At 51.6% G+C, this 26,097-nt stretch overlaps 1 protein-coding gene across 2 annotated transcripts in view; it reads left to right on the forward strand.

The window, feature by feature from the left end:
- The window catches only part of LOC121844135 (rab11 family-interacting protein 4A-like), a 34,687-nt gene extending 12,115 nt beyond the window's left edge, over positions 1-22,572 (forward strand). For both annotated transcript variants that reach the window (XM_042314053.1, XM_042314052.1), the window contains exons 2-13: positions 747-928; positions 1,967-2,134; positions 2,694-2,828; positions 8,482-8,517; positions 10,825-10,930; positions 12,622-12,725; positions 14,315-14,455; positions 14,904-14,985; positions 15,577-15,714; positions 16,160-16,303; positions 17,999-18,142; positions 21,589-22,572. In XM_042314053.1, coding sequence (XP_042169987.1) covers positions 747-928; positions 1,967-2,134; positions 2,694-2,828; positions 8,482-8,517; positions 10,825-10,930; positions 12,622-12,725; positions 14,315-14,455; positions 14,904-14,985; positions 15,577-15,714; positions 16,160-16,303; positions 17,999-18,142; positions 21,589-21,711 — 1,503 coding nt within the window. In that variant the 3' untranslated portion in view covers positions 21,712-22,572. The remainder of the gene's footprint in view (positions 1-746; positions 929-1,966; positions 2,135-2,693; positions 2,829-8,481; positions 8,518-10,824; positions 10,931-12,621; positions 12,726-14,314; positions 14,456-14,903; positions 14,986-15,576; positions 15,715-16,159; positions 16,304-17,998; positions 18,143-21,588) is intronic.
- The last annotated feature ends 3,525 nt before the right edge of the window (positions 22,573-26,097 follow it).

Genomic DNA, 26,097 nt, shown 5'->3' on the forward strand with positions numbered 1-26,097 from the left:
CAGACATTACCAGCTCCTAGAGAGACTGTTTCAGGTCAGATAATCAACACAGACATTACCAGCTCCTAGAGAGACTGTTTCAGGTCAGATAATCAACACAGACATCCCCTTTTAAAGGTCATGATGAGGACGGAGAGCGGGGAGAGGGGAGGGAGGGATGGGAGAGATGGGAGAGGGGGAAGGAAGGAGGGAGGAAAGAATGGAGGAAGGGAGGGGTTTCTGAGACAGTCTTCTCTGCCCTACCAGTGGTCCATCACTGCCTGGGTTGTATTGAATTGAATGTGCTGGTTCACTGAGGGTGCTCTTAGCTGTGGGTACCAGATGATGGGTGTTAAATGTTTTATTGTTCAGGGTCTGGAAGTTGGCCGTGTGCTCCGCCAAGACAACAACGTAGAGGAAACACTGCTTTCTGTCTTTCTCCAGCATGTTGAGTTGAATAACGGTGATGGTTGACTAATGTCCTCTCTCTCTCCCCTACCCCTCCCTCTCTCTCTCCCTCCCTCTCTCTCTCCCTCCCCCCCTCTCTCTCCCCTCCCCCTCCCCCTATGCTCCCTCTCCCCCTCTATCTCCCCTACCCCTCTCTCTCTCCCCTACCCCTCCCCTCTCTCTCCCTCCCTCCCTCTCTCTCTCCCTCCCCCCCCCCCCCCTCCCCTATGCTCCCTCTCCCCCTCTATCTCCCCCTACCCCCCCTCCCTCTCCCCCCCCCCTCCCCCTATGCTCCCTCTCCCCCCTCTCTCTCGCTCCAGAACGGCGAGGCCCGACTGGGCCCTCCCATCATCATGTGTACCCGTCCATACCCAGACTGCAGTGTGGAACAGGGGGAGTGTTGTGACATGGACAGCACCAATGAGAGCGGGGTGGGCTCTGACACCTCTGATGGGGGGCGGAGCAACGAGAAAGAGGAGGGGCTAGGTGGACTGTTCAACAAGTAAGTGTGACGTTATGATGTCACAGATTATACTGGTTATTGATTAGCTGTAGTCCCATCTATCTGACCATGGCAGTAGTAGCATCTATCTGACCATGGCTGTAGTCCCATCTATCTGACCATGGCTGTAGTCCCATCTATCTGACCATGGCTGTAGTCCCATCTATCTGACCATGGCTGTAGTCCCATCTATCTGACCATGGCTGTAGTAGCATCTATCTGACCATGGCTGTAGTAGCATCTATCTGACCATGGCTGTAGTAGCATCTATCTGACCATGGCTGTAGTAGCATCTATCTGACCATGGCTGTAGTAGCATCTATCTGACCATGGCTGTAGTAGCATCTAAGCACTTCTTGTAGACTTGTGGGACTGCTATTGGCTAGGTGGAATGGGCCCTCTGATAGGCTAGGTGGAATGGGCCCTCTGATAGGCTAGGTGGAATGGGCCCTCTGATAGGCTAGGTGGAATTGGCTCCATATTGCTATACTCCAGACAGTGTTTTCGGACGTTCTGAGTTTCTAGGGAAGGGGTTTTCAAATCTTATCCAACAAGTTCCAGAGTCCTGCTGGTTTTCTGTTCTACCTGATAGTTAACATCACCCACCTGGTGTCCCAGGTCTAAATCAGTCCCTGATTAGAGGGGAATTACCCACCTGGTGTCCCAGGTCTAAATCAGTCCCTGATTAGAGGGGAATCACCCACCTGGTGTCCCAGGTCTAAATCAGTCCCTGATTAGAGGGGAATCACCCACCTGGTGTCCCAGGTCTAAATCAGTCCCTGATTAGAGGGGAATCACCCACCTGGTGTCCCGGGTCTAAATCAGTCCCTGATTAGAGGGGAATCACCCACCTGGTGTCCCAGGTCTAAATCAGTCCCTGATTAGAGGGGAGGTATGAACAAAAACAGTATAAATGTCTTCCAGGTTCAGATGAGAATTTGAGGGGCCTAGGAGATGGGGAGTCCGGGACTGTTCGGGAGCGGGGCCCATACTGATTCATACTTTGACTCCTGTTCTTCGTGTTCTGATTGGCTGTAGTTCTGGCCAGCTGATTGGCTCGGCTTCTGCGTCCGTCTTCTCGGGGGAGGAACAGTTTGAGGACTACGGAGAGGGGGAGGATGTGGACTACACTCCCAGTAGCCCTTGCCCCGACGATGACGCTCGCACCAACGGCTTCTCAGACCTCGGCTCCTCTCTGCCCTCCAGGTTAGTGGCACATAGAGGAAACTCACACAGCGTGCAGGACATTCATCAATGACAGTTGGCCCCCAATGACTGACACACTCTGCCCTTTACATGCTGCACCAACACACACTCTTCACCTTTCAGCCATTCATGTGTAACAGGAAGGAAACTTTTTGCTCTGTTCTATTGACAGATACAAAGCACTGTGTGTAATTATAGTCTCTCTCTCCCTCCTTGTCTCTCTCTGTCTCTTTCTCTCTCTCTCTCCCTCCCCCCTTCTCTCTCTCTGTCTCTCTCTCTCTCTCCCCCTTCTCTCTCTCTGTCTCTCTCTCTCTCTCCCTCCCCCTTCTCTCTCTCTCTCTCTCTCTCTCTCTCCCTCCCCCTTCTCTCTCTCTGTCTCTCTCTCTCTCTCTCTCCCCCCCCCTTCTCTCTCTCTGTCTCTCTCTCTCTCTCCCTCCTCCCCCATTCTCTCTCTCTCTCTCTCTCCTCCCTCCCCCTCCCTCCCCATTCCTCCCTCCCTCCCTCCCTCCCTCCCTCCCTCCCTCCCTCCCTCCCTCCCTCCCTCCCTCTGTTTCTGTAGTGCTGGTCAGACCCCTCTGAAGATGTGTCACCTGTACAACAGTGATGTGTTGGATGTCTATTGTTCTCAGTGCTATAAGAAGGTTAACCTGCTCAACGACCTGGAGGCCAGGCTCAACAACCTCAGAGCCAACAGGTAACACACATACACTCACGCACACACACATTCAAATGTGCACACACAAGCACTCAGGGTACACATATACACTACCTTTCAAAAGTTGCGGGTCACTTAGAAATGTCCTTGTTTTTGAAAGAAAAGTTTTTTAAAATTGTCCATTAAAATAACATTAAATTGATCAGAAATACAGTGTAGACATTGTTAATGTTGTAAATGACTATTGTAGCAGGAAACGGCAGATTTAAAAAACAAAACAAATGTTTTTATGGAATGTACAGAGGCCCATTATCAGGTGTACAGAGGCCCATTATCAGGTGTACAGAGGCCCATTATCAGGTGTACAGAGGCCCATTATCAGGTGTACAGAGGCCCATTATCAGGTGTACAGAGGCCCATTATCAGGTGTACAGAGGCCCATTATCAGGTGTACAGAGGCCCATTATCAGGTGTACAGAGGCCCATTATCAGGTGTACAGAGGCCCATTATCAGGTGTACAGAGGCCCATTATCAGCAACCATCACCCCTGTGTTCCAATGGCACGTTGTGTTCGCTAATCCAAGTTTATCATTTTAAAAGGCTAATTGATCATTAGAAACACCTTTTGCAATTATGTTAGCACAGCTGAAAACTGTTGTCCTGATTTATAGAAGCAATAAAACTGTCCTTCTTTAGACTAGTTGAGTATCTGGAGCATCAGCATTTGTTGGTTCGATTACAGGCTCAAAATGGCCAAAAACAAAGCACTTTCTTCTGAAACTCATCAGTCTATTCTTGTTCTGGGAAATTAAGGCTTTTCCATGCGAGAAATTGCCATCTCGTACAACGCTGTGTACTACTCCCTTCACAGAACAGCACAAACTGGCTCTAACCAGAATAGAAAGAGGAGTGGGAGGGCCCGGGGCACAACTGAGCAAGAGGACAAGTACATTAGAGTGTCTAGTTTGAGAAACAGACGTCTCACAAGTCCTCAACTGGCAGCTTCATTAAATAGTTCCCGCAAAACACCAGTCTCAATGTCAACAGTGAAGAGACGACTCCGGGATGCTGGCCTTCTAGGCAGAGTTGCAAAGAAAAAGTCATATCTCAGACTGGCCAATAAAAAGAAAAGATTAAGATGGGCAAAAAGAACACAGACACTGGACAGAGGAAGATTGTAAAAAAAGGATTATGGACAGACTGATCTAAGGTTGAGGTGTTTGGATCACAAAGAAGAACATTCATGAGACGCAGAAAAACTGAAAAGATGCTGGAGGAGTGAACCATCTGTCACGCATGGTGGAGGCAATGTGATGGTCTGGGGGTGATGGTCTGGGGGTGATGGTCTGGGGGTGCTTTGGTGGTGGTAAAGTGGGAGATTTGTTCAGGGTAAAAGGAGATGGTCTGGGGGTGTTTTGGTGGTGGTGAAGTGGGGGATTTGTACAGGGTAAAAGGAGATGGTCTGGGGGTGTTTTGGTGGTGGTGAAGTGGGGGATTTGTACAGGGTAAAAGGAGATGGTCTGGGGGTGTTTTGGTGGTGGTGAAGTGGGGGATTTGTTCAGGGTAAAAGGAGATGGTCTGGGGGTGTTTTGGTGGTGGTGAAGTGGGGGATTTGTACAGGGTAAAAGGAGATGGTCTGGGGGTGTTTTGGTGATGGTGAAGTGGGGATTTGTTCAGGGTAAAAGGAGATGGTCTGGGGGTGTTTTGGTGGTGGTGAAGTGGGGATTTGTTCAGGGTAAAAGGAGATGGTCTGGGGGTGTTTTGGTGGTGGTGAAGTGGGGGATTTGTTCAGGGTAAAAGGAGATGGTCTGGGGGTGTTTTGGTGGTGGTGAAGTGGGAGACTTGTACAGGGTAAAAGGAGATGGTCTGGGGGTATTTTGGTGGTGGTAAAGTGGGAATTTGTACAGGGTAAAAGGAGATGGTCTGGGGGTGTTTTGGTGGTGGTGAAGTGGGAGACTTGTACAGGGTAAAAGGGATCTTGAAGAAGGAAAGCTACCGCTCCATTTTGCAATGCCATGCCATACCCTGTGGACGATGCTTAATTGGAGCCAATTTCCTCCTACAACAGGACAATGACCCAAAGCACAGCTCCAAACTATGCAAGAACTATTTAGAGAAGAAGCAGTCAGCTGGTATTATGTCTATAATGGAGTGGCCAGCACAGTCACCGGATCTCAACCCTATTGAGCTGTTGTGGGAGCAGCCTGACCGTATGGTATGTAAGAAGTGCCCATCAGGACAATCCAACTTGTGGGAGGTGCTTCAGGAAGCATGGGGTGAAATCTCTTCAGATTACCTCAACAAATTGACAACTAGACTGCCAAAGGTCTGCAAGGCTGTAATTGCTGTATATGAAGGATTCTTTGATGAAAGCAAATTTTGAAGAACACAATTATTATTTCCATTCCATTATTTCCATTATTTCCATTCCATTACATCATTTTTTTTAACCTTGTCAACGTCTTGACTAATATTTCCTGTTCATTTTACAACTCATTTTGTTTATGTTTGTTTTCATGGAAAACAAGGACATTTCGATGTGACCCCAAACTGTTGAACGGCAGTGTACATTCTGCTTCAAACCACCTCTCTCTCTCTCTGTCTCTCTCTCTCTCTGTCTCTCTCTGTCTCTCTCTCTCTCTCTCTCTCTCTCTCTCTTTCTCTCTGTCTCTCTCTCTCTCTCTGTCTCTCTCTCTGTCTCTCTCTGTCTTTGTCTCTCTCTGTCTTTGTCTCTCTCTGTCTTTGTCTCTCTCTGTCTCTGTCTTGTCTCTCTTTGTCTCTCTCTATTCAGGAAGTCTATTCAGGAAGTCATTTTCACACACACACACACACACACCCACACACATAGTCTCTTTGTAGTGGATACCAACAGTACCATATCATGCAACAGTACAGATTAGCTCTCACTGCCAGTGGTGTTTACGATCAAGCAGATCTCTTCTTCTCTCTCTCTCTCTGTCTGTCTGTCTCTCTGTCTGTCTTCTTCCCTCCTTTTCTAGGCAATGAGATTCGTTATGGGCAGAGTTGTTACCATACCAACTGCATCCCAGTTAGACACAGGCTGGGTCAAGTTGGGCAGAAGGGAAAGGGGGGGGGGGGTAGGATGTAATCTGCAGTGTATTCTGGAGAGAGATGAGGGCTTTCAGTAAAGGCTTGGTGTTCCCCCAATGCTGTGGTCTGTTACTGCAGTCTCTATGGTTCAGGTGTTATTGGCCTGAGAAATGGACATAGAAATAGACATAGAAGTGGACATAGAAGTGGACATAGAAGTGGACATAGAAATAGACATAGAAGTGGACATAGAAATAGTCATAGAAGTGGACAGAGACATAGAAATAGACATAGAAGTGGCCATAGAAATACAATTGATAGAATAGATGCCATTTCATTGCCATGGTTAGTGTTGGGTAGTTTAGATGGCACCACACAGACTCTCTTAAGATGCTGGTTAGTTTAGTTATGGTTACAACACACACACACCATGTCTTTCACTTGAGGATGCTATAACACAGTAATGAGTGTAAAGCTGATGTGTGTCTCAGGGAGTGTGTGTGTGTCAGTGTGTGTGAGACATCTGTGTCTCTGGGCGTACATGCCTGGCAGGCTGTGTGTGTGTGTGTTATGTAAAAGCAGGTCAGGTTCTAATAGGATCCTAGCCCAGGACAGCCCAGGACATTACTCAGGTGATCTATATATAGCGTGGTTCTCCCTGATGTCACCACAGCCTTCCTCTTGTTATCTAATCTACCTCACTAATCCCTGCCTGGCACTGACGTAACTACTGCCCCTGACCCCGTTCACCAGCCAGGCTTCTAAACCTGTCCCAACCCTGCTCCACCCTGACCCCGTTCACCAGCCAGGCTTCTAAACCTGTCCTAACCCTGCTCCACCCTGACCCCGTTCACCAGCCAGACTTCTAAACCTGTCCTAACCCTGCTCCACCCTGACCCCGTTCACCAGCCAGGCTTCTAAACCTGTCCTAACCCTGCTCCACCCTGACCCCGTTCACCAGCCAGGCTTCTAAACCTGTCCTAACCCTGCTCCACCCTGACCCCGTTCACCAGCCAGGCTTCTAAACCTGTCCTAACCCTGCTCCACCCTGACCCCGTTCACCAGCCAGGCTTCTAAACCTGTCCTAACCCTGCTCCACCTTGACCCCGTTCACCAGCCAGGCTTCTAAACCTGTCCTAACCTTGCTCCAGCCTGACCCCGTTCACCAGCCAGGCTTCTAAACCTGTCCTAACCCTGCTCCACCCTGACCCCGTTCCCCAGCCAGGCTTCTAAACCTGTCCTAACCCTGCTCCACCCTGACCCCGTTCACCAGCCAGGCTTCTAAACCTGTCCTAACCCTGCTCCACCCTGACCCCGTTCACCAGCCAGGCTTCTAAACCTGTCCTAACCCTGCTCAACCCTGACCCCGTTCACCAGCCAGGCTTCTAAACCTGTCCTAACCCTGCTCCATCCTGACCCCGTTCACCAGCCAGGCTTCTAAACCTGTCTTAACCCTGCTCCGCCCTGACCCCGTTCCCCAGCCAGGCTTCTAAACTTGTCTTAACCCTGGTCCATGCTCTACCATGCCCTGTGTTATAAACCAACCCTATACCATGCCCTGTGTTATAAACCAACCCAATACCATGCCCTGTTATAAACCAACCCTATACCATGCCCTGTTATAAACCAGTCCTATACCATGCCCTGTGTTATAAACCAGTCCTATTCCATGCCCTGTGATATAAACCAGTCCTATACCATGCCCTGTGTTATAAACCAGTCCTATACCATGCCCTGTGTTATAAACCAACACTCTACCATGCCCTGTGTTATAAACCAACCCTTTACCATGCCCTGTGTTATAAATCAACCCTATTCCATGCCCTGTTATAAACCAACCCTATACCATGCCCTGTGTTATAAACCAACCCTATACCATGCCCTGTGTTATAAACCAACCCTATACCATGCCCTGTGTTATAAACCAACCCTATACCATGCCCTGTGTTATAAACCAACCCTATACCATGCCCTGTGTTATAAACCAACCCTATTCCATGCCCTGTTATAAACCAACCCTCTACCATGCCCTGTGTTATAAACCAATCCTATACCATGCCCTGTGTTATAAACCCTATTCCATGCCCTGTTATAAACCAACCCTATTCCATGCCCTGTTATAAACCAACCCTATACCATGCCCTGTGTTATAAACCAACCCTATACCATGCCCTGTGTTATAAACCAACCCTATACCATGCCCTGTGTTATATAAAAACCAACCCTATACCATGCCCTGTGTTATAAACCAACCCTATACCATGTTATAAACCAACCCTATACCATGCCCTGTTATAAACCAACCCTATACCATGCCCTGTGTTATAAACCAACCCTATACCATGCCCTGTGTTATAAACCAATCCTATTCCATGCCCTGTGTTATAAACCAATCCTCTACCATGCCCTGTGTTATAAACCAATCCTATTCCATGCCCTGTGTTATAAACCAATCCTATACCATGCCCTGTTATAAACCAACCCTCTACCATGCCCTGTTATAAACCAACCCTCTACCATGCCCTGTTATAAACCAACCCTATTCCATGCCCTGTTATAAACCAATCCTCTACCATGCCCTGTGTTATAAACCAATCCTATACAATAACATTTCTGATTTTCCTGTTTATCTTTTTACAGCCCCAACAGAAAGATATCCAGCACTGCCTTTGGACGGTAAGTTACTGAGATCATCTTTTTACAACAGAAAGGTAGGAGGGAGAGGGACTGTACTGATGGATCAGGTCTACTGGGGTTATCTGATGGATCAGGTCTACTGGGGTTATCTGATGGATCAGGTCTACTGGGGTTATCTGATGGATCAGGTCTACTGGGGTTATCTGATGGATCAGGTGGTGGAGGGAGCGACTGTACTGGGGTTATCTGATGGATCAGGTGGCTGGTAGAGGGAGGGACTGTACTGATGGATCAGGTGTACTGGGGTTATCTGATGGATCAGGTGGCTGGTAGAGGGAGGGACTGTACTGATGGATCAGGTCTACTGGGGTTATCTGATGGATCAGGTGGCTGGTAGAGGAAGGGACTACTGGGGTTATCTGATGGATCGGGTGCACTGGGGTTATAAACCAACCCTATACCATGCCCTGTGTTATAAACCAATACCATGCCCTATCTGATGGATCAGGTGGCTGGTTATAAAGGGACCCTATACCATGGGGTTATCTGAGGGATCAGGTGGCTGTTATAGAGGGAGGGACTGTACTGGGGTTATCTGATGGATCAGGTGGCTGGTAGAGGGAGGGACTGTACTGATGGATCAGGTGTACTGGGGTTATCTGATGGATCAGGTGGCTGGTAGAGGGAGGGACTGTACAACCCTATGGGGTTATCTGATGGATCAGGTGGCTGGTAGAGGGAGGGACTGTACTGTACTGATGGATCAGGTGGCTGGTAGAGGGACTGTACTGTACCCTGATGGATCAGGTGGCTGGTAGAGGGAGGGACTGTACTGTACTGATGGATCAGGTGGCTGGTAGAGGGAGGGACTACCATACTGATGGATCAGGTGGCTGGTAGAGGGAGGGTCTGTACTGGGGTTATCTGATGGATCAGGTGGCTGGTAGAGGGAGGGACTGTACTGGGGTTATCTGATGGCTCAGGTGGCTGGTAGATCAGGGACTGTACTGTACTGATGGATCAGGTGGCTGGTAGAGGGAGGGTCTGTACTGATGGATCAGGTGGCTGGTAGAGGGAGGGACTGTACTGTACTGATGGAACAGGTGGCTGGTAGAGGGAGGGACTGTTACTGATGGATCAGGTGGCTGATAGAGGGGAGGGTCTGTACTGATGGATCAGGTGGCTGGTAGAGGGAGGGTCTGTACTGATGGATCAGGTGGCTGGTAGAGGGAGGGTCTGTACTGGGGTTATCTGATGGATCAGGTGGCTGGTAGAGGGAGGGACTGTACTGGGGTTATCTGATGGATCAGGTGGCTGGTAGAGGGAGGGACTGTACTGTACTGATGGATCAGGTGGCTGGTAGAGGGAGGGACTGTACTGATGGATCAGGTGGCTGGTAGAGGGAGGGACTGTACTGTACTGATGGATCAGGTGGCTGGTAGAGGGAGGGACTGTACTGATGGATCAGGTGGCTGGTAGAGGGAGGGTCTGTACTGTACTGATGGATCAGGTGGCTGGTAGAGGGAGGGACTGTACTGATGGATCAGGTGGCTGGTAGAGGGAGGGTCTGTACTGATGGATCAGGTGGCTGGTAGAGGGAGGGTCTGTACTGATGGATCAGGTGGCTGGTAGAGGGAGGGACTGTACTGATGGATCAGGTGTACTGGGGTTATCTGATGGATCAGGTGGCTGGTAGAGGGAGGGACTGTACTGGGGTTATCTGAGGGATCAGGTGGCTGGTAGAGGGAGGGACTGTACTGGGGTTATCTGATGGATCAGGTGGCTGGTAGAGGGAGGGACTGTACTGGGGTTATCTGATGGATCAGGTGGCTGGTAGAGGGAGGGACTGTACTGGGGTTATCTGATGGATCAGGTGGCTGGTAGAGGGAGGGACTGTACTGATGGATCAGCTGTTCAGTTGTTTTAGTCTCTTCTCTCCCTCTTACACGTTTTGGGAAAAATGTTTTATAAAAAATGTATCACACAACAACAAAAAACTTTTTTAGTTAATTACCCACCTCATCTTTTTCCTTTCCTCCTCCCCCTCTTCCTCGCCTTTCTACTCTCTTTCTCCTATTTTCCTCCTCGCCTCCCTTCTCTCTTCCTCCTCGTCTCCTCTCCTCCTCCTTCCCTCTCCTCTCTTCCTCCTCCTTTCCTCCTCCCCTCTCCTCTTCCTCCTCTCCTCCTCTCCTCTCTCTCTTCCTCTCCTCTCCTCCTCCCCTCTCCTCTCTCTTCCTCTCCTCTCTTCCTCTCTTCTCTCTCTCCTCTCCTCTCTCCTCCTCCTCTCTCTCTCCTCCTCCTCCCCTCTCCTCTCCTCCTCCTCCTCTCCTCTCCTCCCCTCTACAGTCAGTTGTTCCAACACAACCACAGTGCTTTTAGCAGCAGTCAGGGAAGCACAGAGGACCTGTTCAGAGACTCCATTGACTCTTGTGATGTGGACATTACTGAGAAGGTAAACACACACTGTACAGACACACACACGGAACCGTACCCTCCGAAACATACATTTCACTCTGTAAATGAACTGCTATGACTATTATTATCCCACAATTAAAAACACCTCTTTCATATAAGAGTTTTATTTCAGGCCTAACAGCCTACTCCATCCCCTGGACAGGACACTAGACTACCACAGGGCTTTACCCCCTGGACAGGACACTAGACTACCACAGGGCTTTACCCCCTGGACAGGACACTAGACTACCACAGGGCTTTACCCCCTGGACAGGACACTAGACTACCACAGGGCTTTACCCCCTGGACAGGACACTAGACTACCACAGGGCTTTACCCCCTGGACAGGACACTAGACTACCACAGGGCTTTACCCCCTGGACAGGACACTAGACTACCACAGGGCTTTACCCCTAGGACAGGACACTAGACTACCACAGGGCTTTACCTCTAGGACAGGACACTAGACTACCACAGGGCTTTACCCCCTGGACAGGACACTAGACTACCACAGGGCTTTACCCCTGGACAGGACACTAGACTACCACAGGGCTTTACCCCTAGGACAGGACACTAGACTACCACAGGGCTTTACCCCCTGGACAGGACACTAGACTACCACAGGGCTTTACCCCCTGGACAGGACACTAGACTACCACAGGGCTTTACCCCCTGGACAGGACACTAGACTACCACAGGGCTTTACCCCCTGGACAGGACACTAGACTACCACAGGGCTTTACCCCTGGACAGGACACTAGACTACCACAGGGCTTTACCCCTGGACAGGACACTAGACTACCACAGGGCTTTACCCCTGGACAGGACACTAGACTACCACAGGGCTTTACCCCCTGGACAGGACACTAGACTACCACAGGGCTTTACCCCTGGACAGGACACTAGACTACCACAGGGCTTTACCCCCTGGACAGGACACTAGACTACCACAGGGCTTTACCCCTGGACAGGACACTAGACTACCACAGGGCTTTACCCCTGGACAGGACACTAGACTACCACAGGGCTTTACCCCTGGACAGGACACTAGACTACCACAGGGCTTTACCCCTGGACAGGACACTAGACTAGACAGGGCTTTACCCCCTGGACAGGACACTAGACTACCACAGGGCTTTACAGGGCCCCCTGGACAGGACACTAGACTACCACAGGGCTTTACCACATGGCTTTACCCCTGGACAGGACACTAGACTACCACAGGGCTTTACCCCTGGACAGGACACTAGACTACCACAGGGCTTTACCCCTGGACAGGACACTAGACTACCACAGGGCTTTACCCCTGGACAGGACACTAGACTACCACAGGGCTTTACCCCCTGGACAGGACACTAGACTACCACAGGGCTTTACCCCTGGACAGGACACTAGACTACCACAGGGCTTTACCCCCTGGACAGGACACTAGACTACCACAGGGCTTTACCCCCTGGACAGGACACTAGACTACCACAGGGCTTTATCCCCTGGACAGGACACTAGACTACCACAGGGCTTTATCCCCTGGACAGGATACTAGACTACCACAGGGCTTTACCTCCTGGACAGGACACTAGACTACCACATGGCTTTACCCCCTGGACAGGACACTAGACTACCACAGGGCTTTACCCCCTGGACAGGACACTAGACTAGACTAGACTGAACCTATGTGTCTGTCCTCAGGTGAGTTACCTGGAGAAGAAGGTGACCGAGCTGGAGAATGACAGTCTGGCTAATGGAGACCTCAAGTGTAAACTCAAACAGGGCAACACACAGCTAGTACACAGGTGAGATATACTGTATACACACCAAACCTGGATTCAAATACTACAGTATGTCAAATATCTCAACTACTTTCACATAAATTTAAAGTAAGTATTCAGATATATTTTCAATATTGTAATGTATACACTTGGAAAGTATTTGATAGAATTTTCAGATACTTATTTCAAATACTATTGTCAAATACCCGGGTTAAATGCATAGGAGTGTATTTAAGTTGGTGCATTTTAGGATTTGAAATACAATTTTGCAGACTATTTAGTTTTTTACAATAAGTATTCAAATACTCAAAGAGAAGTACTTGTTTTTGGGCTGTGTCTTTGAAAATGCAGTACTCAAATACACAGAAGTACTTTAAATATCAGATCACATGAGTGTAAACTTCTCGAATAGAAAGACCGAACGGGATTTAATCAAAGACACGTCGTCGTTGACAAGTGACACTTGACATGTAAAGCTCATTTAGATTTGAGCTGACAGCTGCAGTGTTTACCGTAAAGTTCCATCTCTGCTAACGTCAAGGCAGTGTTTACCGTAAAGTTCCATCTCTGCTAACGTCAAGGAAGTGTTTACCGTAAAGTTCCATCTCTGCTAACGTCAAGGCAGTGTTTACCGTAAAGTTCCATCTCTGCTAACGTCAAGGCAGTGTTTACCGTAAAGTTCCATCTCTGCTAACGTCAAGGCAGTGTTTACCGTAAAGTTCCATCTCTGCTAACGTCAAGGCAGTGTTTACCGTAAAGTTCCATCTCTGCTAACGTCAAGGCAGTGTTTACCGTAAAGTTCCATCTCTGCTAACGTCAAGGCAGTGTTTACCGTAAAGTTCCATCTCTGCTAACGTCAAGGCAGTGTTTAGTGTTCCATCTCTTTCAAGGCAGTGTTTACCGTAAAGTTCCATCTCTGCTAACGTCAAGGCAGTGTTTACCGTAAAGTTCCATCTCTGCTAACGTCAAGGCAGTGTTTACCGTAAAATTCCATCTCTGCTAACGTCAAGGCAGTGTTTACCGTAAAGTTCCATCTCTGCTTCAAGGCAGTGTTTACCGTAAAGTTCCATCTCTGCTAACGTCAACAGTGTTTCAAGGCTAAGTGTTTACCGTAAAGTTCCATCTCTGCTAACGTCAAGGCAGTGTTTACCGTAAAGTTCCATCTCTGCTAACGTCAAGGCAGTGTTTACCGTAAAGTTCCATCTCTGCTAACGTCAAGGCAGTGTTTACCGTAAAGTTCCATCTCTGCTAACGTCAAGGCAGTGTTTACCGTAAAGTTCCATCTCTGCTAACGTCAAGGCAGTGTTTACCGTAAAATTCCATCTCTGCTAACGTCAAGGCAGTGTTTACCGTAAAGTTCCATCTCTGCTAACGTCAAGGCAGTGTTTACCGTAAAGTTCCATCTCTGCTAACGTCAAGGCAGTGTTTACCGTAAAATTCCATCTCTGCTAACGTCAAGGAAAATGTCCTTTTTAAAACGGTGCGTTGTTGATAGTGTTGACGACATGCCTCTGATTGAATCGCGGCCGCACTGTTTTTTTTTTTAAGACCTTGTAAATTGATATCGATTACACTTGTGTAATGGCGATGTTGTGCGTCTCTCTGTCTCCCAGGGTTCATGAGTTGGAGGAGCAGCTGAAGGATCAGGAGAGCAGAGCAGATCAGACCCTGGAGGAAGAGACACATAGACACAGAGAGACCTACTGCAAGATGGAGAGAGACAAGAACACGGACATAGAGCTGCTCAGTAACAGGTACACACACACTCTTGAGTTTTTCTGGTACAATGGAACCAATGAAATAGTCCCAAAAGTCCAAGAGAAATGAAGCGCACCTTAGTAACGCACAGGAACACCACCTTAGTAACGCACAGGAACACCACCTTAGTAACGCACAGGAACACCACCTTAGTAACGCACAGGAACACCACCTTAGTAACGCACAGGAACACCACCTTAGTAACGCACAGGAACACCACCTTAGTAACGCACAGGAACACCACCTTAGTAACGCACAGGAACACCACCTTAGTAACGCACAGGAACACCACCTTAGTAACGCGCAGGAACACCTTAGTAACACGCAGGAACACCTTAGTAACACGCAGGAACACCTTAGTAACACGCAGGAACACCTTAGTAACGAACAGCTGTAAATTGGTAGTAGAAATGGTAGATATCTGGGTAACTGTTTTCTCTATAGAGTTCAGCAGCTGGAGGAGGAGAATGGGGAGATGAAACTGAACGTGTGTAAACTGAAGTCTCAGACTGAGAAACTAGACCAGGTGGGTGGTCATAAAGTCTGCCTGCCTGCCTGTCTGTCTGCCTGTCTGTCTGTCTATCTGCCTGTCTGTCTGCCTGTCTGCCTGTCTGTCTGTCTGTCTGCCTGCCTGTCTGCCTGTCTGTCTGTCTGTCTGCCTGTCTATCTGCCTGTCTATCTGCATATCTGCCTGTCTGTCAATGGATAACTGTCCCCATCTCCCTCTGTCTCCCTCTCTCTGTCTGTCTGTCTCTCTCTCTGTCTGTCTGTCTGTCTGTCTCTCTCTCTCTCCCTCTCTATCTCCCCCTCCCCCATCTGCCTGTCATCTATCTGCATCTATCTCCCCCATCTGTCTCCCCATCTCCCTCTCCCCCTCTCCCCCCCTGATCCCCCATCCCCCATCTCCCTCTCCCCCATCTCCCTCTCCCCTCTCCCTCTCTCCCCCATCTCCCTCTCCCCATCTCCCTCTCCCTCTCCCCTCTCCCTCTCCCCTCTCTCTCCCCCTCTCTCTCTCTCCCCCATCTCCCTCTCCCTCTCTCCCCCTCTCCCTCTCTCTCTCTCCCTCTCCCCTCTCCCTCTCTCCCCCATCTCCCTCTCCCTCTCTCCCCTCTCCCAGGAGAAGCAGCGTATGACAGACCGGTTGGAGGACACCAGTCTGAGGCTGAAGGATGAGATGGACCTCTACAGGAAGATGATGGACAAGCTGTGGCAGAACAGACATGAATTCCAGAAGGAGAGAGAGGCCATGCAAGAGGTACGGACACACACACACACACACACACAATATATATTTTCCTCCATTCGTTCCTATTGCACTCAACTGCTTTAGTGACCAAATTCACCATCTTCTATATTTTAACTTCTAACCACCTAGGAAACTACATTGATGTGACAGACAAACTCTCCCTCCCTCTCTGTCCCTCCCCATCTCCCCCTCCCTCTCTGTCCCTCCCCATCTCCCCCTCCCTCTGTCCCCCCCCTCCCCCCCCTCCCCCCCTCTGTCCCTCCCCCTCTCCCCTCCCCCTCTGTCCCTCCCCCTCCCCCTCTGTCCCTCCCCCCTCTGTCCCTCCCCCTCTGTCCCTCCCCCCTCCCTGTCCCTCCCCCTCTGTCCCTCCCTCTGTCCCTCCCTCTGTCCCTCCCTCTGTCCCCTCCCTCCCCTCTCTCCCTCTCCACCCCCCCCCCTCCCTCCATCTTTGTAGTTGATAGAGGACCTGCGTAGGGAGTTGGAGCACTTGCAGCTGTTTAAGCTGGGTTCAGAGGCGGGGCAGGGGGCGGGGCTATCAGAATACAACGCCAAGACACGGGAAATAGAGATGGAGCATGAGGTCAAGAGACTCAAACAGGTGAGGCTCACACACACACACACACACACACACACACACACACACACACACACACACACACAGACACACACACACACACACACACACACACACACACACACACAGACACACACATACACACACACACACACACACACACACACACACACACACACACATAGACACACACACATAGACACACACACACACACACACACACACACACACACACACACACACACACACATACACACACACACACATAGACACACACACACACACACACACACATAGACACACACACACACACACACACACACACACAGACACACACACACACACACACACACACACACACACACACACACACACACACACACACACACACACACACACACACACACACACACACACACACACACACACACACACACACACACACACACACACACACACACACACACACACACACACACACACACACACACACACACACACACACACACACACACACACACACACACACACACTCAGAACGTGTACACACACACACACACATAGACACACACAGACACACACACACTCAGAACGTGTACTCACACACACACGCACGCTGAACGTGTACACACACACACACGCACGCTGAACGTGTACACACACACACACACATAGACACACACACACACATGACACACACACACACACACACACAGACACACACACACACACACACACACACACACACACATAGACACACACACACACACACACACACTCAGAACGTGTACACACACACACGCACGCTGAACGTGACACACACACACACACACACACACGCTGAACGTGTACACACACACACACACACACGCACGCTGAACGTGTACACACACACACACACACAACGTGTACACACACACAGACACACAGACACACAGACACGCTGAATGTGTACACACACACACACGCTGAACGTGTACACACACACGCTGAACGTGTACACACACACACGCTGAACGTGTACACACACACACGCTGAACGTGTACACACACACACACGCTGAACGTGTACACACACACGCTGAACGTGTACACACACACACACACACGCTGAACGTGTACACACACACACACACTCCCGCTGAATGTGTACACACACACACTCGCGCTGAACATGTACACACACGCACTGAACGTGTACACACACGCACGCTGAACGTGTACACACACACACACCCGCTGAACGTGTACACACACCCGCTGAACGTGTACACACACACACAAAGAGACATACACAAAACCCCAACGAATTGAGGCTGTTCTGAGGGCGAAAGGAGGTGAAACTCAATATCAGGAAGGTGTTCAATATTAGAAACATTTTCTCAGAGTTTATATTCTAACTGCTCTTTCTCCTTCCTCTCCCTCTTCCCTCTTCCCTCCTCCCTCTCTCCACCCTCTTCCCTCCTCCCTCTCTCTCCCTCTTCCCCCTCTCCTCCCTCTTCCCTCTTCCCTCTTCCCTCTTCCCTCCTCCCTCTTCCACCCTCTTCCCTCCTCCCTCTCTCCACCCTCTTCCCTCCTCCCTCTCTCCACCCTCTTCCCTCCTCCCTCTCTCCACCCTCTTCCTTCCACCCACCATCCCTCTCTCTCTACCCTCCTTCCTTCCACCCACCATCCCTCTCTCTCCACCCCCTCCCCCCTCTCCCTCTCTCCACCCTACAGGAGAACTTTAAGCTGCGGGACCAGAACGATGACCTGAACAGTCAGATCCTCAGTCTGAGTCTGTATGAAGCTAAGAACCTATTTGCCTGCCACACCAAGGCCCAGTCACTGGCTGCTGAGATAGACAACGCATCTAGGGACGAGGTGAGAGGGTCTGAGGGGTAGAGTAGAGTGGGGTAGAGTGGGCTGGGGTAGAGTGGGCTGGGGGTAGGGAGTGGAGTGGAGGGTAGGGGGTCCTAAAATGGGGTATGGTAGTGGGAGTAGAGGGTAGGGTAGGGGGGTAGAGTAAAATGGGGTAGGGTAGAGGGGGTAGGTAGGGGGGTAGAGGGTAGGGTAGAGGGTAGAATGGGGTGGAGTAGGGTAGAGTCCTAGGGGGTAGAGTGGGGTAGGGTAGGTACCCAGAAGTGGGGGGGTAGAGTGGGGTGTAGAGTGGGGTAGAGTGGGGTAGGGTAGGGGGTAGGGTAGAGTAGGGGGGTAGAGTGGGGTAGAGTGGGGTAGGGTAGGAGTAGGGTAGGGTAGAGTGGGGTAGAGTAGAATGGGGTGGGTAGGGTAGAGTGGGGGGTGGTGGGGGTAGGGTAGAGTGGGGGTGGAGAAGGGTAGTAGTAGAGTGGGGTAGGGTAGAGTGGGGTAGGGGAGTGGGGTAGGGTAGAGTGGGGTAGGGTAGAGTGGGGTAGAAGAGTCAGAGTGGGGTAGTGGGGTAGGGTAGAGTGGGGTGTGGGGTGAGAGTGGGGTAGGGTAAGAACCTGGGGTAGAGTAGAGTAGTAGAGTGGGGTAGAGTAGAGTGGGGGGTGGTAGGGTAGAGTGGGGTGGGGTAGGGTCAGTGGGGTGTGTGAGTAGAGTAGGGTACAGTGGGGTAGGGTAGTGGGGTAGGTAGAGTGGGGTAGGGTAGAGTGGGGTAGGGTAGAGTAGGGTAGGGGTAGAGTAGGTAGAGTGGGGTAGAGGGGTAGGGTAGTAGAGTGGGGTAGAGTAGAGTGGGTAGAGTGGGGTAGAGTGGGGTAGGGTAGAGTGGGGGGGTGGGGTAGGAGAGTAGAGTGGGGTAGGTGGGGTAGTAGAGTGGGGGTAGAGTGGGGAGAGTGGGGGGTAGAGTAGAGTGGGGGGTAGAGTAGAGTGGGGGTAGGGTAGAGTAGAGTAGAGGGGGTAGAGTGGGGTAGAGTGGGGTAGAGAGTGGGGTAGAGTGGGGTAGGGTAGAGTGGGGGGGGGTAGTAGAGTAGAGTAGGTAGAGTGGGGGGGTAGAGGGTAGGTGGGGTAGTGTGGAGTAGGGGGTAGAGTGGGGTAGGGTAGAGTGGGGTAGGGTAGAGTGGGGTAGGGTAGAGGGTGGGGTAGAGAGTAGAGTAGGGGGTAGGGTAGTGGGGTAGAGTGGGGTAGAGTAGGGGAGTGGGGTAGAGTAGAGTGGGGGGTAGAGTGGGGTAGAGTGGGGTAGGTGGGAGTGGGGTAGTAGAGTAGAGTGTAGGGTGGGGTAGTAGGTGGGGAGTGGGGTAGGGTAGAGTGGGGTAGGGTAGGTAGAGTGGGGTGGGAGTAGAGTGGGGTAGGGTAGAGTGGGGAGGGTAGAGGGGTAGGTGGGGTAGGGTAGTGGGGTGGGGTAGAGGAGGGTAGTGGGGTAGGGTAGAGTGGGGTGGGGTAGGGTAGAGTGGGGTAGGGTAGAGTGGGGTAGAGTGGGGTAGGAGAGTGGGGTAGGGTAGAGTGGGGTAGGGTGGGGTAGGGTAGAGTAGAGTGGGGTAGGGGGAGTAGGTAGGGTAGAGTGGGGTAGGGTAGAGTGGGGGTAGTAGAGTAGAGTGGGGTAGGGTAGAGGGGGGTAGAGTGGGGTAGGGTAGAGTGGGGTAGTAGTGGGGTAGGGAGTAGTAGGTGGGGTAGAGTAGAGTGGGGGGGGTGGGGTGGGGTAGAGTGGGGTAGAGTGGGGTAGGTAGAGTGGGGTAGTGGGTAGGGGGTAGAGTGGGGTAGAGTAGAGGGGGTAGTGGGGTGGGGTAGTGGGGGGTGGGGTAGAGGGGGTGGGGTAGAGTAGAGTGGGGGTAGGGTAGAGTAGGGGGGTAGAGGGTAGAGTGGGGTAGAGTAGGGGGGGTAGGGTAGAGTGAGGGTAGGGTAGGGTGGGGGGGTAGGGTAGGGGTGGGGTAGGGTAGAGTGGGGTAGAGTAGAGTGGGGTAGGGTAGAGTGGGGGGTAGAGTGGGGTAGGGGGTGGGGGGTAGAGTGGGGGGTAGTGGGGGGGGTAGGGTAGTAGGGTAGAGTAGAGTGGGGTAGGTAGAGTGGGGGTGGGGTAGTGGGGTAGGGGGGTAGGAGTGGGGTAGGGTAGAGTGGGGTAGGGTAGAGTGGGGTAGAGTGGGGTAGGGGGTAGAGTGGGGTAGGGTAGAGTGGGGGGGTGGGGTAGGGTAGAGTGGAGTGGGGGGTAGAGTGGGGGGGTAGTGGGGGTAGGTAGAGGGGTAGGGTAGAGAGTAGAGTGGGGTAGAGTAGAGTGGGGTAGGGTAGAGTAGAGTGGGGTAGGGGGTAGAGTGGGGTAGGGGTAGGGTAGGTGGGGTAGGGTAGGGTAGAGTGGGGGGTAGAGTGGGGTAGGGTAGAGTGGGGTAGGGTAGAGTGGGGTAGAGTAGAGTGACATACAGAAATCAGCAGGAGAGGGGACGGTTGAGCTACAGGCTCATGTTAGTCACTTTGTGTCAAATGTCATTTTATTTGTTTAAAAAAATATTTTGATTGACATTCTCTCTCGCTCTCTCTCTACCCCTCCCTCTCCCTCCTGTCCTCCCTCTCCCTCCCTCTCCCCGTCCCTCCCTCCCTCCCTCCCTCCCCTCCCTCCCTCCCTCCCTCTCCCCCGTCCCTCCCTCCCTCCCTCCCCTCCCCTGTCCTCCCTCTCCCTCCCCCTCCCCTCCCCGTTCCCTCCCCTCCCTCCCCTCTCCCCCTCCCTCCCTCCCTCCCTCCCCCTGTTCCCCCTCCCTCCCCCTCCCTCCCTCCCTCCCTCCCTCCTGTCCCTCCCTCCCTCCCTCCCCTCCCCCCCTCCCCCTGTCCTCCCTCCCTCCCTCCCTCTCCCCGTTCCCTCCCCTCCCCCTCCCCTCCCCTGTCCCCCTCCTCCCTCCCTCCTCCCCGTTCCCTCCCCCTCCCTCCCTCCCTCCCTCCCCGTCCTCCCCCTCCCGTCCCTCCCTCCCTCCCTCCCCTCCCTGTCCCCTCCCTCCCTCCGTTCCCTCCCTCTCCCTCCTGTCCTCCCCTCCCTCCTCCCTCCCTCCCTCCCCGTTCCCTCCCCTCCCTCCTGTCCTCCTCTCCCTCCCTCCCTCCCCCCCTCCCCCTCCCTCCTGTCCTCCCTCCCTCCCCCTCTCCCTCCCTCCTCCCTCCCTCCCCTCCCCTCCCTCCTGTCCTCCCTCCCTCCCTCCCCTCCCTCCCTCCCTCTCCCCCTGTCCTCCCTCCCTCCCCCTCTCCCCGTTCCCTCCCTCTCCCTCCTGTCCTCCCTCCCTCCCTCCCTCTCCCCGTTCCCTCCCTCTCCCTCCTGTCCTCCTCCCTCCCTCCCCTCCCCGTTCCCTCCCTCTCCCTCCTGTCCCCTCCCTCCCTCCCTCTCCCCGTCCCCCTCCCTCCCTCCCTCCCCTGTCCTCCTCCTCCTCCTTCGTCTCCTCTAGTTGGTGGATGCTCTGAAGGAGCAGGAGTGTGTTAACCTACGTCTGAGACAGTATATGGATAAAATCATCCTGGCCATTCTGGACCACAACCCCTCTATCCTGGAGATCAAGAGTAACAGTTAAACACACACTCACACACACACACACACACACACACACACACACTTCCACGCCTGGGGATGAGACAGAACTTAAAACAACTGACACTCAAAACAACTGACAGCTGTCTGTGGTTTACAGCTGAAACTCGCCGTCTACTCTATCTGTCAATCAACTGTTAGATGTCCCGCCTCCTTTATCTATCCCACCAATGATGAACTGTTATTATGTTGCCAAGAAGAGAAACTGTGCTACTGAATGACACTATCCGGAGACTAGCAGTATTATGATGGTGTTCACATTATGATGATGATAATTATTCTAAGTTAGGTTGACACACTCTCTCTCTGGGTTCACGAGCTCCAGGATGACTGTCCACTAGCCTACAATGATGTCATCATTTATTACTGATTTAACAATGGGAATATTTGCAAACCGGAGCGTGCCACTTTTGATTGGCTAATTGAGCTGTTCGATCACGTTCAAAAGTGGGGAAAGGTCGTAGGTGAGCGGACGAGGAAGTGTAACAGAGTGTGGGTAGGTTAAGACAAGGGATTTTGAGGTTCCTTCGGGTTAAGGTCTGATAGCTTGGTAGAGATGGGAGTCGTTGGTCATATTATGGACCGTTCGGATGTTTGATGCCGGGATACAGTAGCAATCAACCGTGAGGTGTGCAACGGGGACCAAGGGTGAGTCTCAATAGTCACTTCCTCTTCTTGTCTTCTCTTTCCTCTACACTGACAGGACAGGTGAAAGATGCCCCACTCAGATACTTCCTTCCACCTGTCCTGTCTTCTCTGATCAGTGCAAATCAAGGAAAGGAAAGGAAGGAGATGAGGCCCTCCCTCCCCCTCCTGTCCTCCTCCCTCCCTCCCTCCTCCCTCCCCTCCCTCCCTCCCCTCCTGTCCTCCCTCCCTCCCTCCCTCCCTCCTGTCCTCCCCCCTGTCCTCCCTCCCCCCCCTGTCCCTCCTCCCTCCCTCCCTCCCTCCCCCTCCTGTCCTCCCTCCCCCTCCTGTCCTCCCTCCCCCTCCTGTCCTCCCTCCCCCTCCCTCCCCCTCCCTCCCCCTCCTGTCCTCCCTCCCCCTCCCCTCCCCCCTCCCTCCCTCCCCCTCCCCCCCTCCCTCCCCCCCTCCTCCCCTCCCTCCCTCCCCTCCCCCTCCCCTCCTCCCTCCCTCCCCCCCCTCATGTCAATCAAGGAAAGGAAAGGAAAGGAAGGAGATGAGGCCACTCCCTCCCTCCCCCTCCCCTCCTCCCTCCTCCCTCCCTCCCCCTCCTGTCCTCCTCCTCCCTCCCTCCCTCCCCCCTCCTGTCCTCCTCCCTCCCTCCCTCCCTCCTGATCCTCCCTCCCCCTCCTGTCCTCCCTCCCCCTCCTGTCCTCCTCCCTCCCTCCCCCTCCTGTCCTCCTCCCCCTCCCTCCCCCTCCTGTCCTCCCTCCCTCCCTCCCCCTCCTGTCCTCCTCCCTCCCTCCCTCCCTCCCTCCTGTCCTCCCTCCCCCTCCCTCCTCCCTCCCCCTCCTGTCCTCCCTCCCCCTCCTGTCCTCCCTCCCTCTCCCTCATGTCAATCAAGGAAAGGAAAGTAAGGAGATGAGGCCACTATCAGACCACTGAGACTCACCCCAAGTTTAGTCTCCACACTGATTCCTCTGGTCGGGGGGACGTGAAGATTATACCTTTTGATTCTATGATCCAGTTACTCTCTGGGCGTGAAGGTTATAACCTGTCATAAGCATTTAAGACAGGCGTCGTACTGGTGTCATAGCGTTGTTTATAGGCTTAACGATGCACAGTGAACAAAGTGTTAATAATAATGACTCCCTGTTCCCTATATAGTGCACTACTTTGGACCAGGGCCCAATGATACCCTGTTCCCTATATAGTGCACTACATTGGACCAGGGCCCAATGATACCCTGTTCCCTATATAGTGCACTACTTTGGACCAGGGCCCAATGATACCCTGTTCCCTATATAGTGCACTACTTTGGACCAGGGCCCAATGATACCCTATTCCCTATATAGTGCACTACTTTGGACCAGGGCCCAATGATACCCTATTCCCTATACAGTGCACTACATTGGACCTGGGCCCAATGATACCCTATTCCCTATATAGTGCACTACATTGGACCTGGGCCCAATGATACCCTATTCCCTATACAGTGCACTACATTGGACCAGCGCCCATAGGGATTAGGTTGCCATTGGGGATGCATAGACAGTGTAGGTAATACTAGGAGTATAACCAGCTTGTTGTGCTATGTAGTAGTGTATAACCACCGTGCACAGAGTTATGTGTTGCTGTAGGAGATGAGGGTAGTAGTGTTGCTGTAGGAGATGAGGGTAGTAGTGTTGCTGTAGGAGATGAGGGTAGTAGTGTTGCTGTAGGAGATGAGGGTAGTAGTGTTGCTGTAGGAGATGAGGGTAGTAGTGTTGCTGTAGGAGATGAGGGTAGTAGTGTTGCTGTAGGAGATGAGGGTAGTAGTGTTGCTGTAGGAGATGAGGGTAGTAGTGTTGCTGTAGGAGATGAGGGTAGTAGTGTTGCTGTAGGAGATGAGGGTAGTAGTGTTGCTGTAGGAGATGAGGGTAGTAGTGTTGCTGTAGGAGATGAGGGTAGTAGTGTTGCTGTAGGAGATGAGGGTAGTAGTGTTGCTGTAGGAGATGAGGGTAGTAGTGTTGCTGTAGGAGATGAGGGTAGTAGTGTTGCTGTAGGAGATGAGTTGGTAGTAGTGTTGCTGTAGGAGATGAGGGTAGTAGTGTTGCTGTAGGAGATATTGTAGTAGTGTTGCTGTAGGAGATGAGGGTAGTAGTGTTGCTGTAGGAGATGAGGGTAGTAGTGTTGCTGTAGGAGATGAGGGTAGTAGTGTTGCTGTAGGAGATGAGTGTAGTAGTGTTGCTGTAGGAGATGGGTAGTAGTGTTGCTGTAGGAGATGAGGGTAGTAGTGTTGCTGTAGGAGATGAGGGTAGTAGTGTTGCTGTAGGAGATGAGTATGTGTTGCTGTAGGAGATGAGGGTAGTAGTGTTGCTGTAGGAGATGAGGGTAGTAGTGTTGCTGTAGGAGATGAGGGTAGTAGTGTGCTGTAGGAGATGAGGGTAGTAGTGTTGCTGTAGGAGATGAGGGTAGTAGTGTTGCTGTAGGAGATGAGGGTAGTAGTGTTGCTGTAGGAGATGAGGGTAGTAGTGTTGCTGTAGGAGATGAGGGTAGTAGTGTTGCTGTAGGAGATGAGGGTAGTAGTGTTGCTGTAGGAGATGAGGGTAGTAGTGTTGCTGTAGGAGATGAGGGTAGTAGTGTTGCTGTAGGAGATGAGGGTAGTAGTGTTGCTGTAGGAGATGAGGGTAGTAGTGTTGCTGTAGGAGATGAGGGTAGTAGTGTTGCTGTAGGAGATGAGGGTAGTAGTGTTGCTGTAGGAGATGAGGGTAGTAGTGTTGCTGTAGGAGATGAGGGTAGTAGTGTTGCTGTAGGAGATGAGGGTAGTAGTGTTGCTGTAGGAGATGAGGGTAGTAGTGTTGCTGTAGGAGATGAGGGTAGTAGTGTTGCTGTAGGAGATGAGGGTAGTAGTGTTGCTGTAGGAGATGAGGGGGTAGGAGATGAGGGTAGTGTTGCTGTAGGAGATGAGGGTAGTAGTGTTGCTGTAGGAGATGAGGGTAGTAGTGTTGCTGTAGGAGATGAGGGTAGTAGTGTTGCTGTAGGAGATGAGGGTAGTAGTGTTGCTGTAGGAGATGAGGGTAGTAGTGTTGCTGTAGGAGATGAGGGTAGTAGTGTTGCTGTAGGAGATGAGGGTAGTAGTGTACATTGTATTACGGTCCTCATGTAATTCTACACTGAAAACATAGGGTCCTGTTCAATAGGGTTACATTGTTTTGAAACGGAGTCGAACGGTACAAGTACCTACCTGAACATGTCCAATAAGAACAGATGTTTTTTGTTTTCCGTTGCAAAACGTTTTTGCTACGGTGGGTCCAATAGGGAACACGACCCCACCCAGGACTTTGAAAAAGGCCAACGAGAGGTATCAAGGTGGTAGTTATTTAGGGGGAGAAACCTAACGTTCCCACTGAAGTCCAAATGTTCACTCAGTCATGCCTTGATGAGGGAGACGAGGTGAAAACGTTACCTAAGTGGAAGTTAGGATGTGCCTCCTAAGAGAATAAGTCACATGAGTTGTTAGGACAATGTCTATAAAGGTTAAATGTTTATTTTTCATACAGATCTATAGAATGATGAACGCTGGGGACTTGTTAAGTTCGGACGGTCTTTTGATCAGACTGGAATGAGGGTAAGGAGATGTCCATTTATGGAGAACAACATGGTAGTCACTATAATCAATGAATCGCCATGACGATAATCCCTGGATCTATGGTGTGTGTGGGGGAGGGGGGGGGCAGCTCATATATAGAGTGTATAGGTTCTGTAA

Source organism: Oncorhynchus tshawytscha, unplaced genomic scaffold, assembly GCF_018296145.1.
Source record: "Oncorhynchus tshawytscha isolate Ot180627B unplaced genomic scaffold, Otsh_v2.0 Un_scaffold_8259_pilon_pilon, whole genome shotgun sequence".
NCBI classification, from domain to species: domain Eukaryota; kingdom Metazoa; phylum Chordata; class Actinopteri; order Salmoniformes; family Salmonidae; genus Oncorhynchus; species Oncorhynchus tshawytscha.